General features: G+C 33.1%; 1 protein-coding gene across 1 annotated transcript in view; it reads left to right on the top strand.

Annotated features, from left to right (window-relative positions):
• The window catches only part of HELRODRAFT_119463 (hypothetical protein), a gene marked incomplete at both ends in the record, with an annotated part of 28,264 nt that extends 18,390 nt beyond the window's left edge, over window positions 1-9,874 (top strand). Inside the window, 3 exons of the mRNA XM_009030811.1 lie at window positions 4,754-4,935; window positions 6,423-6,523; window positions 9,784-9,874. Coding sequence (XP_009029059.1) covers window positions 4,754-4,935; window positions 6,423-6,523; window positions 9,784-9,874 — 374 coding nt within the window. The remainder of the gene's footprint in view (window positions 1-4,753; window positions 4,936-6,422; window positions 6,524-9,783) is intronic.
• Between the last annotated feature and the right edge of the window lie 9,438 nt (window positions 9,875-19,312).

Raw genomic sequence — 19,312 nt, 5'->3', positions numbered from 1 at the left:
TAATGGTATTGTTATAACGGCTGGAATGAGCGAGTTGCGTTATAATTATTTTAATTATTGTTATATTTGCTGCATTTGTAATCTTTGGATCGTAAACCAGAAGATTAAAATAATATAACGTAAAAATTTACCGTTCAAGCTATTTAATAGGTCCTGCGCAGATACAAAAGGCAGTCAGGTTCCTAGAAGGTTTGAAACGAAATCGTAAATGGGATTTATGTAGTTACTTGGGTTAGTTTGATGTTTCTATTACTGTTGGTATTCAAATAAACGTTTAAGAAAGTTTGCGTTTGAAACAGCTGTGTTCAATTATCGGAAATCTTGAACCTACGGAATAACGAACATTTGACGATCGTTGGAAGCCACAACATTGGTGTTGGAAATATAGAAATCTTTGAAGTTTTAGTGTTAGTAGTTACGAGCGTTCAAGGGTTACAACAATATGTAATGAGATGTAAAGTTATGTAGCAATATGTATGTAATAGTTACATTTCATTACGCAATAGTATGTAATGAAATGTAAAGTTATGTAATAATATGAAATGAAATGTAAAGATATGCAATAATATGTAATGAGTTGTAAAGGTATGTAATACTACGTAATGATATGCAAAGATATGCAATTATATGTAATGAAATGTAAAAGCATGTGTTATGTAAAAATTTGTAACGATTTGTAATAATATTTAATAATTTTTTTTCATTTTATATTATTGTCTTGCGTGTTGTAACAGATTCTGGGTAACGGATATTGTAACTGATTTTTAAAGAATAAAAAATGATGGATAATGATACCTAACGATATAAATGTGACGACTGAGAATGTATGTAATTATATGGAATGTATGTAATTATATGGAATGTATGTGATTATATGGAATGTATGTGATTATATGGAATGTATGTGATTATATGGAATGTATGTGATTATATAGAATGTGTAACATCACTATATGGAATGTATGTGATCATATGGAATGTATGTAATCATATGGAATGTATGTAATCATATGACGATTTGTGACGATATGACGAATGTATGTAATCATATGACGATTTGTGACGATATGTAATAATATAAAACTAAATGTAAAGAAATGTAATGATATTACCATTACTATTACCATTATAACTTTTTGAAATCAAGAAACAACAGCTAAAAAACATGTAAAATTTTAAATGAATTGATTAAGAAACATAAAAAAAACCTGATTAAAAACGCACGTTTGACAGCAAATGACTCCGATACAGACGATTCTAATTTAATTGCTCAACGTCTAAGTGAACATTTCATATCAGTCGCAACCTTCAACAATCAAAATCCTCCAACTCATAGGCAAGGGTACGAGTCAATTCTAAGTCAATTTGTAGTTGGGATTTCAGCTGTTGCAGTTATTGTAACGACAAACAACACAAGAGACTTTAACAATTTGAAACGAAAGAGGAAAGAAAGAAAGACAAATGACATTTTTTCGTGCCGACGAGCAGATAAATGATGCGCTGACATTGCAAGTGGCTTTAAAGCAAATGCAAGTAAAAAGTTGCTTCAATGTTTTTAATTAATGGTGACGGATTGTCTTTGCAAAATTGATATTAACTTTTGAAAGAAACAATTTCAAAAACAGTAGCTTCAATTTGAAAAGAATTTCAATGTACACTTCAACATCTGACTCTTGTTCAGTAGCAGTACAGTCAGATGGGTTGTTCGTGCTATAAAATGAATAGAATTGTTTAAACGAAACTTTTCTTATCAATAAGATATATTTTAAAATTTGGAAAAACCTTTTGTATTTTGCAAATCCAAGTAATTTGTGCAGACTTTGAGAGATAAATAAATACAATGAAAGACAGGATTAAGGTACTTCTATTGAAAACATGAAAATTGAAACACAATAAAATTTTATTTCCTCACTAAATGAACGATTTGAATTAAATAAATGAAGATAAACACTAGTTTATTTTTATTTATTTAAAAAGGTCTCTGCACTCTGCAGCACCATACTCTTTAAAAATCTCAGAAGAAATTACACAAGTTGCAAAAATTTAAACAAATTTACTGCTGCAACAATTTGCTTCTCATGCCTTTTCAACTTTGATTTCAAGTTTGTTCATCCATTAACTCCTTCATATACAATATTTAGAAATGATCTTTCTTGAAGTCGACCGGATCGTCGTCGTAGACTGAAAAACTGAAAACTCACTATCGATGCTTCGGTTTCAATACCCGAAAATTTTAATATCACTGTCGGAAAATTTCTAATGTTTTTGAAAATTTCCAATGCATCGGGAATTCCCAACATCAGTGAATACCAGCACATGACGATATTCACAGGTACAAGCACACATTGAAAACATACGCACATCATAATATATTTATGACATCATACAGCGCACCAGAGTTTGAAATATACATTATTCGGTCGTCACGCCGTTAAGTTAATGTCTCTAGTAATTAATTTCAAAGAAATAAAGACGGTCACATTAATCAGACGGTTCTGCGCTATAAACATAATTTTATTTATACATATGTATATTTATTACGCAAAGTGTGTCCATAAAATACTATATTTGCTAAAAGTTTAACGTACAAGTTTCATACGCAAGTGTTTACGCAAAGAGATACATAAACAAGTGAGTAGGATGCAAAATAAAAAGATTAACACAGTTTGAACTTACTCCAGATGAAATGTGCTGTAAGTACCTCTTAATGATTTGGTGAAATCATTGGTAAAAACAACAATCAGTGAGCACGAAACTGGAAATTAGGCGATAGTAAATTTGCATCACATATTGTTGCTGGTTTTTTTGTGTTTAACAGATGAAATATCAGTCTAAAAATAAAAAAATTTTAACTAGAAAAAACTTTATCACGTCAGTAATGTGACAAAACGAGTAGCACCGGATGTTGTCGACCACCTCAGGTTGATTCGTGTGGACGTCATATGGTGCTATTCTATCTTCATAAAAGTAAAACTGATGGCTCACCTGATGATTGCGGCCACCCTTTTTCTTTTTTCTGCCTGGATTCGCCACTTTCTTTCCGAATGTGAGTTGAAGCCAAATGTGATCAATAAAGAAAGTTTCTGGCCTGGACATGTGCAAGTTAGAGACTGGTCGTTCAATATCACCAACACTATTCTTCAGAACATTAATTTGAATGAAAATTAATCTATTGTGAGAGCACTTTTGATTTATTTTAAAAGCGCTATACAAATTTTTCTAATACAAACATACGTACAAAAACTAATAAATATTTGATATATACGCTAGTGCTCCACACATGCTAAAAAATTTTAATAAATACATTGAGAAATGATCGGGATAGACATCACCAGAAAACTCTCGGAATATTTATACTATCAAAAAGTGATCGACGCATTGGAAAATTATCATAAATTCATCGGTTGAAAAGTTATTTAATGCCAGGCGCTGAAAACTTTACTTCCCTGTGTCGATATTACTTTGAACACCAGGCTTATTGGAAAATCAAAAAATATTGGTACATTAAATTGAGAATGCCCATGTGAACATTGTATAAAAGTATTTGAAGCACATTGTAATCGATCGCATTTTCGTAAAGCAGCTGTGCATATCATGACAGTTATGATTCTCCGTGCATTTAAACGAAATATGACCGTTCTAGCGCAAACTGAACTTTTAGCATATGATTAGACCATTTTGGATTATTTATTTATTCATTACATTTCAGTCTTTACAACTTCATTCATCAATACAACTGTTACTTTAACATATTTTCACAACCAACCACCTTCAAAATGTCAAAATAGAACCCTATAATCAATAAAATAATTAACTATTATTTAGTTTTTAATTAAAATTTTCAATTAAAATTCCACGGATTATTATTAGCCAAGGCTTTTCCTTTTTGTTAGACATTTTTTGGGAAGGTTGAAATTTTTTAAAGCGTTTCTGTTTTCAAATAAATAGCGTGATTGAGCTGGTTATATTATATCAATAAAGTTGATGGATTTTTTGCAGGATAGAGTTGCCATAAAAAAAAAAAAATTTGTAGTAACGAGTAAGCTGTCGAGGATGTTTATAGTGGAGCTATGAATGAAAACTTCGTAGGAGGAGGAATGTTTACAAGGGCAATAATGTTGAATGGTGCTGTGGCAGTATCATCATTTCATCATTCTAACAATATTATTATTTTGTTATTTATTTGAAATAAAACATTTCCTTCATCGTTGTTATATTATTTATTTTTTACAAAACATAACCATCATCATCGCCCACAGAATTGTGGCACTCTACAAGAGTCTCCTGTGCTTCCCGTGCTATTCCCACATCTTCAGCCCATCAACAAATTGCATTGAAAACTACTACAACAGCCACAACATCATTGCACCAAACTTTGATCATGATGATTTGTTACTCTACAACACCGACAACGACAACCTAAACTTCGTGCACAACAGCACTCCCATGTGCGACAACGTCAATCAACACAGAATTATCGATTCGACGAACAGTAATGCTGCTGTGGAAAGTAGCAGCAACAACAACTACTACAAAAATAACAACAATAACAACCACAACAACTACAACAACAACAAAATAGAAACATATAACTGCATTGCCAACAACATCGCAAACACTTTGACCTACCAAAGCAAAAATAAGCCCAAAAGCTTCAACGGTTACAGCAACCTAATAAACTTTTACAACAGCAGTTACGACAACGGTAGTGAAAACAACGAACGCGACATTGACACTGCATATGATTTCTCAGGCGACATAAACGATCAAATCGCAGCGACATACGCGTTCTATTTGGCGGTGGTGCAATACATGATCCCGCTGCTGCTGATGTCTGTGGCCTACAGTCGCATCATCTATCACTTGTCGACCACCGCCAGACCTGGATTTGCCCTCGACTCCAGGGACACCATCATCAAAAAAAATAAAGAAAAAGTAATAACTTTTTGTGCTATCTAAATTTTTTTTGTTTTTTTTGAAAAATTTAATAAAAACTTGCAGCCTTTAAAAATTTGCTCGGATGCTCAAAAAATTTAATAAACCATACTTGGCAGTGAATATTCATGAAATATTGTGAAAAAATACATGAAAAATTCAAAATTGAAACTCGATTGGACAAAAAAATGAAAAACTCAGTTGCAAGAGTTTGGAAAAATAATAATTGGAAATATGGAGATAATGGAAATATGAATCATCGAATATTTCCAATTGTTATTTCCTTCGAAGAGTTTGATTGCGGTTGCGTGCGTACGTGAATGCACATATGTGCGTATTAAAAGCTAAAAATGCCCGTCTGTAAATATTGGTAATTTGGCTGTGAGTATTTTTAATATTGGACGATTTTAACAATTTAATTTTTTATGGTTTGCATAATTGAAAAAATCATTATTTCTAATTTAAAATTTTAATAATAAAATAGATGTTTTCAACAAAAAATTTCCACTGACTTCGAGAGGCTTTCTCGAAAAACTTTTAAATGTAAAATTAAAACTTAATTTGAAGATTGGTCAAAAAATAACCATACAGTAGTAGCAGACTATTCCGTGAATATTATTATTCTACGGCGGTTCATTCACGCTAAATGATTTTGTACATTTTTTTTGTTCTTTTCAATGCAGCTCTGTCAAACGCAGAACTGTCAACATGTCATTCAACACTTGTAATTTAAACTTTCATGTCACGAAAACGAAAGACACGTTGGCATTACGTAAGCACGCGCAAGCACCCACCATACACGCACCTCGCATGGTAGTCGTTGATAACCTCTGACGATAACCATTCGAACCAGACCATCGTCTAATGGCATTTCTAACGACTGTGCTAATTCGCCAACCGCATAACATCTGCGTGGGAATGTGAACAGATATGCACAAAATTGTTGACGATAGGTGTCGCACTGATGGAGCATATGTTTGATGCCGACAATTAATAGTAGTGATGTTCATTGCAGGTAACCTGTACTAAGTTACCGTTTTTATTTTTCGTTTTATTTTTTCAAGAAATAATTTTGAAATTTTTATTAAATTCAAAATAAAAACAATACCGAAAACCAAAATGAATAACATTGATGGTATAGAATTACACGGTCATGAAAGTTTCAAGAAATCTCCTCTTTGATCCGGCCAATTCAATTCTATTTCGCTTCTGGTCACATATTTTTAAAACAAAAAGTTTTTTTTTCTGAGCAGCAGATGATCTCACGAATAAGGTTTTCAACGAGCCAGTTCTTTGAAGCATTTTAAACCGTTTATAATTTGAGAACGTGCATACAAGCCACATCCAAAAGCAATAAAATTGTACAAAAGTTTAAAGAACACCAAAAATGTACACAGATAATAAAAAAAATGAAATATAACAATAGAAGTTCTCATTATGGAATGTATGATAAAAATTGAAATAGCAAACTAACACGAACGAAACAGGTGGTGAAGATGTTGGTGGTTGTGGTGATTGTGTTCGCACTGTGTTGGCTACCCCTGCAGACCTACAACTGCCTCTCAGTCCTCGTGCCATCCGTCAAAACGTTTGTCCCATTTTTTATTTTGTATTATTAAAATAAGCATCACATTAATGAAAAGATTCATACACACACACATATATATATACATATGTGTGAGTGTGTGTGTGTACATTATATATCTACTAAATGGTAAAGAGATGTTATGGAAAAAATTTGTATGAAAAAAGCAACAATATTGCAAATAATACAAATAGATATACTTTACATTAGTATACGACGGTCATTCTTTATTTTCAATAAAAAGTTCATCAAATTTTACAATTTTTATTTTTTATAATTTAATAATAATTTTCATTTATTCTAAAAAATATTATTTATGATTATTTTTTAATTTCCTCCACGATTCATGCTGTGTGTTGTTTTTTTAAATTCTGTTCTAAATTTGGTCTAAAATTTTAAACCTCTACTTCTTACATTCGCTATTATACTATTTAAATAAACAAACAAATAAATAAATAGAAATTAATAAATTAATAAGTGATAATATGCTCCGGAAAAAAAATTGAGTAAAACTAATATATTTTTTTATTATTATTCTTTAAAAAATCAGGATCTGACAGACGCGTGCAAGGCAGTAGTATAGGTGACGAAAAAAAATTAAATAAATGAATTAATGGAGAAAGAAATGTTTAAATATGAAAAGAGTTGAAAATAAAATAAATTAATGGTATAAAAACGCTAATTAATAAAGTAATTTATTGATGGACCAGTTAATAACTTAGTGACTTAGTGAGGTGATTGATAAGTAAAAAGAAAGCTAGACTGAGTGAATGATAAAGTTTTATTGAGTGCCAATATGTTTGAGGTGTCTTGCGAGGAAGGTCTTTTCCTGACATGTTGACTGAGTGGTGACACTTGGTAGTTTTGCTTGGGTTGATGAATGTTGTGTGTAGTAGTTTTGATTGTTGCTAGTAATTTGTTTATTAATCTTTAATCAGGCGTCACTTAATTGATTAGTTTTTCAATTGAACAGGAATCGTTCATTCATTCAATCATTCATTCATTCATTCATTCAATCATTCATTCATTCATTCATTCATTCATTCATTATTATAATCAAATTTCAACCCAATGATTCGATATTTTATTTCATTATAAGCAACACATTCGAAAGCATGTAGCGACGGATCATGTTTAGATGAAGAAAAAAATTAAATTATTATTAGTAGTAGTAGTTGTTGTTATAAATTGTAATAATTATTATAGTAATAATAATAACAGATAATGTTAAAAGTAGTAGTAGTAGTAGTTGAAGTAGTAGTAGTAATAGAAATAGCAGTAGAAGTTGTAGTAGTTGTAGCAGCAGCTTTAGTAGTAGTAGCAGCAGTAGTAGTAGTAGTAGTAATAGTAGTAGTAGTAGAAACAGTAGTAGTTGTAGTAGTAGTAATATTAGTAGTAGTAGTAGTAGTAGTAGTAGTATAAGTAGAAGTAGTGATGAGATTGGCGGTTGTAGTTTTGATAGTAGTGGTAGTAGCGTTGATATTTTCATTATCATTTTTTGTAGATAACAACAACCACAACAACATCCACAGCAACAACATCGACAACAACAACACAATAACCTCATATACAACAATAACCTCATATAAACAACAACATCGACAACAACATTTACAACACATAATTTTATGAAAGTTTAAGCGAATTTTTGCAATGTTTACATCTTCTCAATCATTCCACTTTTACCTGGTTCCTCCTGCTTTGTCACCTTCTCAAAATCCTCAAAATTTTCAATTACATCATCAAAGGATGACGAAGATGATGTAATGATAAGATGATGATAAGAGGATGATAAGATGGTGATTGTCTGTTGTTCTTTGCAGTTTAACGGCGTTTTAACACATACCTTCACGCCATGTGGCTATCACGATACTGGCTTCGTATCCGGTGATCCGGTGTCCGGTGATATGTTTAACATATCGCACTCCTTCAGAACTGAGATCAACACTTCTAGATTTTTATTTTGGAATATTGATTCTACGAACAATGGAACTCTGAGTTTTATTCTTAATCTCTTTGTATTCTTCGTACTCCATTAGTTTACTATGATTGGATTGATTTTGATGGCGATGAATGAAGCATTGTATTGCTTATCTAGAAGAACATCTAGTAGAAAAGAATAAAATGATATATTGTTTCATAATTGAGCCCTCTTCGTAAATCATCTGGAGTACTAATACACGTCCGTCCGTCATATCCAACTGTGATTTATGTACTCCAGAATACTTGAGAAATATAAACATCCGAAACTTTTCAATGAATTACCACGTAATGCGTCTGTCGGCTGCATGGTGATAAATCTGAGAAGTGTCAACTGCAGATAGCACGAGAAGCAACAGAGTTTCGCGGTGCATGGCAGTCTGCCTCCCACTCAACACACTTGCATTTATCATACAAGAACATCCGCAGCAACATCTCCAACAACATCCACAACAACATCCAAAGTATTATAAAATATCATAAACAAAAAACAACATCACCACTTACAATAACATCAACATCGCCATCAACAACAATAACACCCAAAACAACATCCACAACCACATTTACAACAACACCCACAACAACAACCACAACAACATCCACAACAACATCCACAACAACAACATGTACAACAACATGTACAATGCCATGCAACAACATTCCTGCAAAACAAAACTACATACAACCAGCCCACGCAGTTAATTCAGAAGCAAAAATGACGCCGCCATCATCGCCACTGTAGCAACTGCATAAAGATAAGATTTGTAATGAACTGACGGCCACAAAACACGACGCAGTTTCGAGTTACAGCCGCAAAATACGCTCTTGCTTTCTCAAAAACTATTTATTTATTTATTAATAACTACAATATTTTTTCAGGACTTTTCCACATAAAATATTTTTTTTGGAAAATTTTTGCATTTGTCATCAACATTTTCATTCTGGAAGTAACAAATGTTTATTTTATGACGCCATTTATTTTATAAACAGACTAATAACAATTAATTGATAATAATTGATTGATAGCAATTAATTGATAACTTATTAAAAATTAAATAGATTAAATCAACAAAGCTATCAACGTTAATAATTTTCTCTGACCTGTTCAAGATTGCAGCGACCTCACTTCAAAATGCATCACGACAGCATCAACATTTAACATTATTATTAATTATTATTTTTATTATTGTTGTTGTTGTTGTTATTATTATTATTGTTATTCTGTAGCCCACCATAACAATAATAATATTAAAAATAGCATCAACCACAAAACTACATAGCTACAGACATGTTGACATCTTGTGGCTGTTCTCCAACTGGCTAGCCATGAGCAACTCCTGCTACAATCCCTTCATCTACGGCATCTTCAATGTTTGTTTGTTCGTTTGTTTGTTTGTTTGTTTGTTTGTTTGTTTGTTTGTTTGTTTGTTTGTTTGTTCGTTCGTTTGTTTGTTTGTTTGTTTTTTTGTTTGCTTGATTGTTTGTTCGTTCGTTTGTTTGTTTGCTTGTCTGTTTGTTTGTTTGTTCGTTTGGATTTTGATCTTGGTAATTTTATCAACATTCTTATTCAATATAAACGCCTTTTGTTATAAAAAAATAATGTTACTGCAATTGAATCATAAATTATTTGATTTTAAAACTCTAATAAATTTCAATGATACATTTATGTTTTTGTTATTTTTCGTCAAAATCGTTTTGCTTCCAGTTTATAATTGATTTATAAAACCAACTTATGAACGAAAAACTTTCCATTAACCCACACATGCTGAGTGGGTACTCGTCAACTGAAACTCACATCTGGCCTCGTCTGTTTAGTTCACTTTCATTTTTTAACTTTAACACTGCACAGTTGCGACTTTACAATTTTTTTAAAATCTGTCACAATTATTTTGGGAAAGCGACGAGTGACATGTTGACAGCATCAATGGTGGCGCAGTTTTGCGGCTCGTGACATTCAAACGAGAACTTCTGCTGGCGTTTTATAATGAGGCGCGTTTCAAAGTTGTGTCGATGTACGCTAGCAATTATTGAGTTGACGAATTTGACGTTGCTGAACAACTAACGAAATATTTCAAATTAAACTCTCTTCTACAACTAAAAGTTAATATTAATTTCATAAATTTATTTTTGAAAATAGTTAGCTAAACTATAAAAATGTAGTTGTACTTTTCCAAACTGTTTCGCAGCTACTTTTTTATCTACTTCTTGACTGACAGAATCTGAACTAGCATAACACCATCACTACTCTTTAGTTAAACTAAAAAACATAGTTGGCAAATATTTAGTCCAACTATGCACATCACCAGAATTTGAAATAAAAATACGCCGGTTAGAATATTAGATGTGTGTTTGCTTGCTAAACTAAAATATTCATCAAATTTAATCGTCTGAGTGAATTTATAGTGGCGCACAATGATGATGAGAGGGTGGATGGTTCTTAGAAACATGTGGTGAGTGCTTCGTTGAATGAGAGGCATGGAGTGAAAGTTGGACTTTCAGTTTAACAAATCAACAGTTGATCATTGACTAATTGTTCACATCAACCGATGTTACCTAGCTCGTTTGTTACCCTTCAACTATAAAACGTGTTCGTTTCGAATAAAAAAGAATAAAGTTCAAAATTTATAAAATGGAATTTAAAAGTTCTGAAAGTTGTAATACACATTTACCTTTTAACTAGTCACTCCAAACCTTCTCTCGTAAATTATCCTTAGCTTAGCAACAAGCTTAGCTTATGGCGTTTGAGCTTTATATATTTTCTTTCTTCATACCAGCAACTGATATATCGCTTAACCTCATGTCAGTGAGAGCTTGCCGAGTGCAACAGTCTGCTCCTGAAAAATTGTGTGGCAAAGTTTCTTCATTTGTTTTCATTATAAACCTTTTTTCTAAAAAATATTTATTACAAACTTTCAAACAGAACAAACAATCCAATTGCAAACATCAAAAGTAGTGAACAATAATTTTTCGTAATAACATCCAGCACTAGACACTTTTAAACAACAGAAATGAATACTCAAACAACCTCACACGCACGCAATGTTGTTGTTTAGCATTGCTACCTCTGCAGCGTTGAACATCATTGTTGAAAACGTTGTCGCTACTTCATCAACGACAGCGTCTTCATTTGTAGCGTCACCACCAATTTCGTCAACGTATGGCAGCCATCATCGTCGTCGTCGTCGTCAGAAAAAAAATAATTCACAGGACAGCAATAATTATCTTTCCTTGCTGCTCCAATGCGTAATCATATTTGTAATTCCATTGTCAGTCAGATTGGTTGATGGCTGGTTGTTGCGGTAGAGGCTCCATCACGTTTGCGTCTTAATACGTGTATCTGTCATCATTGCTAACTTCCTTTGCGTTCAAATAACAAGTAACATCTTTTATCACCGTCACCATCATTCAACTTCATTGTCATCATTCAACATCATCATCATCCGACATTCTCATCTCCATCCAACGTCAAAATAAACTTTCCTCTCATCAGCGTCACGATCTGTATCATCATCTTTCCACCACAAAACAGCCATCAATTTTGCAATTGTTTTTAAAAAATCTGATTAACAAAATCATCATCCTCATCAGCAGCTGCATTGTAATCAATACTAAGGCAATTGATACCAAAAAATTGAATAGCTATTTTCATTACATTTCCTATCATTCTGATGAAAAAAAAAATTTAAAATAGTGAATTTGTCAATAACTTGATTCTGTTCTAATCTTGTTTTATTTTAAACTGGAGTTAATGGAAATTATTTTGACGGATGTTAGTGCTTGGCGAAACAAAAATGCGTCAATCAACTTCTTCATGTAAACATTTTGTTTTGAATGAAGAAAAAATATAAAAAGAAAGAGACAAATTTCTATGTCTACCTTGCTAGAAACATGTTGTTTGTGTGAGGATGATGAATTTGGCTCAGGCTCTCCTTAAAAAACTAATTAACCTCACCCATGTTGTTTTGTTTTTTTAATTATTTTTTTATTTCCAATTATACGTAGTGCCATTTTGTTGAAAAGTAAAGTTAGTTTTTAAAAAATGAAAAAAAAAATCTTTTGACTCAAGGGAGGCGAAAAGACTTTTGTTGTGGTCTCTTGGCAGCATCCCCGCTTTATGACATCATGTTAGTAAGTTCTTCCAACTCTAGCACCTAGTAACAAATCTCTCATGCGGTATATTAGTCTTATATTATTACTTATGAATCAATTTAATTTTTTTTAATTAAAAATTTTTAAACGCTTTCATGAAAAAAGAGACTGGAAATGTTAAATTTACATATCAAACTTCATATGCAAACGCAAAATGTTTCACACATATATACAAACAAACAAAATTCATCATCTTGATACAAACAGCATATCCATCATTCATCATTCATAACAACATGTCTCTGACAACGTAAACATTAACATCCATCCAGCAAGATATTTTTTCTCATTCACTCCAAACAAAATTATTTCTCCGCAGAACTGGGAATGAACAAATGCGTTCCACCTGCGGGTAACTTTTTTTTTAAATTTCCACTGAACATCGTCAATCAATTACACACTCATGTGAACAATTTTTTTTTGCTCGTGTAAATGTTTTTATCATTCGGGTGGTTTAAATTTAAGTTCTTTCAAATATTCCTGGCAGAATAATAACTGATTACGTGATTATTACTACTTTATCAAAAAAAAACTCATCTTTAAATCCAATTGTAAGTAAATTATGTATATAAAAAAAATTATACATCGATCAAAATCTGAGCCAATTTTGTGATATCTAGAACGTAGTAGAAAGCAGGTCATCCATCAAAGTATCATGACGTGTGACCTTCGTTCGTGAAAAAATAGAATAGACGCGCAAATGCCACTGACATATAAAATTGAGAATTCTTCGGTGTTAAATCTGTTAAAATACTTCGGACATTCAGACATTTGTAGACAAATATTTGTTTTCAATTGATTGTTTTTTGTGCCTATCAATCAGCTCATTCTTACATTCACTCATTCATTCATTTATTGAATTGCAATTCTAATGAATATGTAATCTGTTCAGCCTAGCTTCCACAGGCAGATGTGCCATCACGTCTCGTTCTGTTTTTCAAAAACACTAACGAACAATTTTGAAAGCAAAAATTATGTTGAAGTCGCGTGGAAAACTGAACAAGTTTATCAAATCATTTTGATTGATGGAACTACATTTTGAAGTGTTCAATATTTTGATGACTACCAGCAAACAGCTGATCACACAACAAACACCAAAAACAACACTTAATCAATAAACACTCCTCAGAAAAAATTCAAGCAGTCCTTCAAGATGATGTTCAAAATGGTGAGCCACGACCGCCAGCCACACGACACAAACGCCGCAAGTAGGAGTCGCCAACAGAAACAACTGCAACAACTGCAGCAGTTGAACGACGTGAATGTCTCCAACTGCGACACGATAAAGAGTGGAAGAGGTTGTGGCGGAAAAAGAAAGTGTGATGATGGAGGTTACGCCAGTGGTGGTAGGAGTGGTTGTGATGGTGGTGCTAGTGGAAGAGATGGTGTCTCTGGTGCTGGAAGGAGAAGGTGGTTCAGTAGAGATAGAAAGAAAAAACGCGGTAGAAATGATGAATTTGAATCCAAGAACAACATTCAACTGAGGTTGGTCAACTTTTTCGAGTCATTTCTGGCTGATTTTTGATGAACTGCAAATTTTACACAATACGTAAAACGTCATTGTTAACTACTCTCAAAAGACACATTTACACCTTCCAATATGCTAACATAAATTATTTTAATACTTACGAGAAGATAGAGGTTAAGGTATTTCAATAATTACAAAAATATTACCACAGTAGTTAATTATTTGTCTAAAAAAAATTATTCTTCAAATATACATCATACTTTTTCCGTCAAACGTAAACGAAAGTAAAATAATGACTTCACGCGAGTCAGACACAACCGAACTGGATTCGAACCAATCACATGTGCAACGGTGAAAATAATTAAACGAAGCGTGCACCCTCACCATCTGAGCTAACCTACAACTGTGGAGTCATTTTGAAGAATATGAAGATGTTTTCATCTTCTAGGTACGCATTCAATTTCAAATAAGCAAACAATGTTCTCCTTAGGAAGACATAGCAGGTCTTAATAGATATCTTAAAAACATTAAGCCAACGAAACTTCCGTGCCTTTGGCCTAACTCGTGGTTGATGTTTGTCTGGCGGACTTAATCACCTAATGTGTGCTTTTTGATAATCTACTGAAATGAAAGCGACAAATATTTAGATTTGTAATATTGTTTCTTTCGATGTGTAGCTTGCATAGAAAGTTGTTAGATGCGTATGTTCTTCTGCCTTCTTGATTCTGTACATTCCTCTATCCTCTCGTCTGTGCTACTGTGTGTATGTTCGCTACCTCTGTTTTGTGGGGGTGCAGCCTACATTAATTTTTATTTTATTTTTATTTTATTTTTAATAAATGTTTTCACGTGCCAACAAATTTGCGAGCAAAAGTGCTAGAAGGGAGAATTTTACAATATTTCTGTCGGGCAAATTTAATTTAGAAATGTAGCAATTTTTTAGTGAAGTGTTATTAAATTTATTTGGTTTTTGTTTCCGTGTCCGTTCATCGTCTCCTAGATACTTTGAAGCAATTTCACCAGCTGGATGTGGGGATGTGTGTTTCATAAGTTATATTACATGGAGTCGTAGGAGTAGTAGTAAAATGAAAAAAGCAAAAAAGAATAATGTCTGCGCATTCGTTCTCGAAAATTTTTGAAACAATCAGACGGGATAAAATTTGGTTGCCACAGTTTAACGCAAGATTAACATTCACCTAAACTGTTCAAATTCCGAAAGACCCGTAAGGAAAGCGGCATGTTTGTATAAGTCAGAAAATCACAAATCTGAACAATTCCATGTCAATGAAGGAGTTTGAGAAAATGATTCAATCCTCGTACTTCAACATCTTGGTGAGTAAATGATGCGAAAATTGTGCGAAAAATTTTTTGAGAATTTTAAAAAATTACAAGCATTTTCCTTGCAAAGAGGGTCGCCAAGAAACACAGCGTGTCAAATAACTATCAAAAACAAAAGTAATGACGAATCCTGATGAAGAACTGTGGTAAAAAACTCAAATTAGTTTCAACAAAGTTGCCAGCAAGTTGAAAGATTAATTTAAAATAGTAGAGATCGAATGCAAAACATTATCAAGACTGGTACCACGTATGCTGATGTCGTGCATGAATTTATTCGTTTACAGAGGGGCTGGAATAACTGGGAAGTGAATTCCCAGCAAGTCGTCAAGCGAGCAAAACTAAAAAATAGAAAAATAGAATGGACTTATCGATCGCGAGTAATGAAATTTGAATGCGTCTTTCTTACAACGGCGCCAACTCAAATTATTCTGAAAATGATGGGCTCGAACTCACTGCCGCAGATGTGTGCACTTCAATCTTCATAGTCGATCAAGTGTGTCCGTGTGAAAAAGCAGGCACGAATATAAACACTTACACGAACAAACACATACAGATGCGCACGCACACACAAACACGTACACAGGGGAACAAACACAAGCATAACGAGGGCGGTGAGGTAGAAATATTTTAAGCATGCTCGAACAATCAGTCAACTGATCAACCAATCAATCATAAAATTCTTACCATCATGCACGCAGCGGTGTTTGACATACAAACGCATCAGGGGAAATTCAAATGTATTCAAAGGTTCGCACACGTTCAAATTAGAGGCATGTTCATCCATTTTGTGAACATGTTGATCGGTGAACACGTGTGTACTGTACGTACATGCGCAGTACACTTGTAACTTAAAAACTGGAATCAACTGAAATCAAGTTAATCTTTTAAGAATTGATTTAAGATTTTAATACTTTTAAATATTAGTTACTTGTGTGTGTGTGTGGTGTGTGTGTGTGTGCGTGTGCGTGTGCGTGTGTGTGTTTATGGGTATGCCGTTTTCATTGTTACGTGTTCAATACGTGTTACATAACAAAGCAAATAACGTTTCAAGGGCAGAGCTGAAGAACTTTCGAGAAGACCTGGACACGAATTCAACGTACTTCAATCACCGCCTGAGCACCAACATCAACGTTAATAGCAGCAACAACAGCAACAGCAACAACAACAACAACAACAAAAGAAACAACAACAATAACAATAACAGCAACAACAACAATAAAAGCAGCAGCAACGACGACACCAACGACAGGAGCAGCTGAGCAGTACAAGCAAACAAAACAAGCGGATGCCGAGTGGTGCAGACGTATTTTTGTTGACAATTGTTTCAAAAGTAAGAAAACGTACAACAATTGCGAAAATGCCGATCAAACTTTTGTCAAATAGATGAGAAACTTGTGATGACGATGATGATGACGACGATGATGACGACAATGATGCAGATGATAAAAATGTTTTGAGCATATATATGCAACTGCTAATGATAATCTTCAACGAGAACCAAACAGCACCGACTATCATGGTGGGGGCAAATTTGAAGTATTGACTCAAAGTAAAACCAGAGGCACAAGAGGTTTGTACGGCCGCTTAACTGACGGAAAAATTATAATTAAAAATAAATTGTTTTCGTGATAAATTATTTACTGTTTTCTGACAAATAAAAATATTAGATGTCTATCATAATTTAGAAAATTTATCAAATAAAATCAAACAACCGTCAAATGGGGAAGAAAAAACAAGAACGATCAAATTGCATCAGTTTCTACAAGTTTGTAGATGTCAGACTCAAACTTCGAGTAAGATGGGCACTGTTGAAGATCCGTTGCAAGTCTACTCCAAGCTTTGAGTCCAAATATCAAACTACTATTGCTGAATATTTTCATCTACATTCGGTAGGTAGAAAATATTTTTGTGTCTAAATCGCAGGCTCTTCGTCGACCTGTAGCTGGCAACAACTTATGTGGCATGGACTGACGCATTTTTTTTATACAGTTTATAAGAAAAAAGCAATAGCAATAAATAAAGTTTATGTAAACTTGTTTTGGGAAATTTTCATCCATCTTGAGGAGAGGGCTAATGTGGTCGAACTTTTTCAAATGAAACAGAACACTTGGAAAATACTTTTGGCATTTTAATATTAATGACAGGTGACAGACAGGGCTGTTGATACAAACAGGCGAACAATATTTTAAATATGGGTAAATTAATGAGTAATACAAGGTTATAACAATATGGAATGGATGAATGGATTATCTGGGAAGTGGTGCTTTCATGTTCTCTGCATGGCGGGTCAGATTTGATGGAGAGGCCTGAAAAATTTCATTGTTTCCGTTCTTTCAATGTCGTTGAACTAAGTAAGGAACAAATAGAAGAACAACGAAAACTATAAAAACATGCCATCATCAACATCACATCAACATCACATCAACATCACATCATCACATCAACATCATCATCAACATCACATCAACATCACATCAACATCACATCAACATCATCAACATCATCAACATCAACATCATCAACATCAACATCATCATCAACATCACATCAACATCAACATCATTATCATCACATCAACATCAGCATCATCATCATCGTCAACATCATATCACCACTACATCAGCATTATTGTCAACATCATCATCAACATTGTCAACAACAACGTCAACAACATCATCACCATCAGCTCCAGCAACAAAGATAAAAACATAACCATAGAAGGCGATGATTAAAATAATTATTAGAGTGCAAATGTCACAAAGAATAAGAATTCAAATGAGAAGAACTTTTATGACTATTCTTTATATCATGGAGGATGATGTTATTCATCGCTACAACAACAACACAACAACAACAACACAACAACAACAACGACAACAACGACGACAACAACAACAACGACAACATCAACGACGACGACAACAACAACAGCAATAAAAATAATAATAATAAATAATAATTATTACAATAATAATAAAAATAATAGTAATTAAAAGAGTTGAAATGGAACGTTTCCACAACAATTACAACAGCTATTATGACAATTTGAATGCTTCGTGCTTTGTGTGTTTCTAGGTGCACGCTCGTTCTAAAAACCTAATTTTAACCTAATTATGTGAATGCTAATGACATAACTATCTTTCAGTGTGTTGTAAAGCATGAAAATAATATAATTTTTCCAAGAGAAACAATTAAATTTACTGATTTTAAGTGATAAAAAGGATGAGATTATGATGCAAAAGTTTGAAAAATTTTGTAGTCGGAACCTGGAGTCGGAATTGAATATTTTTCACACGATTTCGACACACTGTGTGTGTGTGTGAGTGTGTGTTTGTGTGCGTGTGTGTGTGTGTGTGTGCGTGAGTGTGTGTGTGCGTGAGTGTGTGTGTGTATGTGAGTGCTTACGTAAACATTTGCTTGTTTGTCTGAAGAAGTCGTTTAAAATGTTTTTGCATTATTCATTTGACGTTTCGCACATCCCATCTCCCCCTTTTACTACGGATTCACCTGAACTGCTGATCAGAGATTCGCCATTAAGAATTTTTTGTTATTTTTACAAAAAGTGTTGAACTGTTTTTTGCTCAACCCACGCAGTCCTATTTACTTACCGTTGCATATTTTTGAAATTTTTCTAAACTACTTAACATTTAAACTTTTCTGAAAAAATAAGCTTGAATGAATTCTTATTTATTCTTAATATTCATCCGTATTTATTGTTAACATTTATTCTTATTTATTCTTAATATTTATTTTTATTTATTCTTAATAAGCTTGAATTTTGCTTCGCGGCAAACATTCATAAAATAGATCCTAATTAAACTCTCCCTTATTGTTCTTCTGAAGCCTCTCCAAAC

The sequence above is a fragment of the Helobdella robusta genome, assembly GCF_000326865.2.
Source record: "Helobdella robusta unplaced genomic scaffold HELROscaffold_7, whole genome shotgun sequence".
Taxonomy (NCBI): Eukaryota; Metazoa; Annelida; class Clitellata; order Rhynchobdellida; family Glossiphoniidae; genus Helobdella; species Helobdella robusta.
The sequence above is the reverse complement of the archived record's forward strand: the minus strand, read 5'-3'. Positions and strand labels throughout refer to the sequence as shown.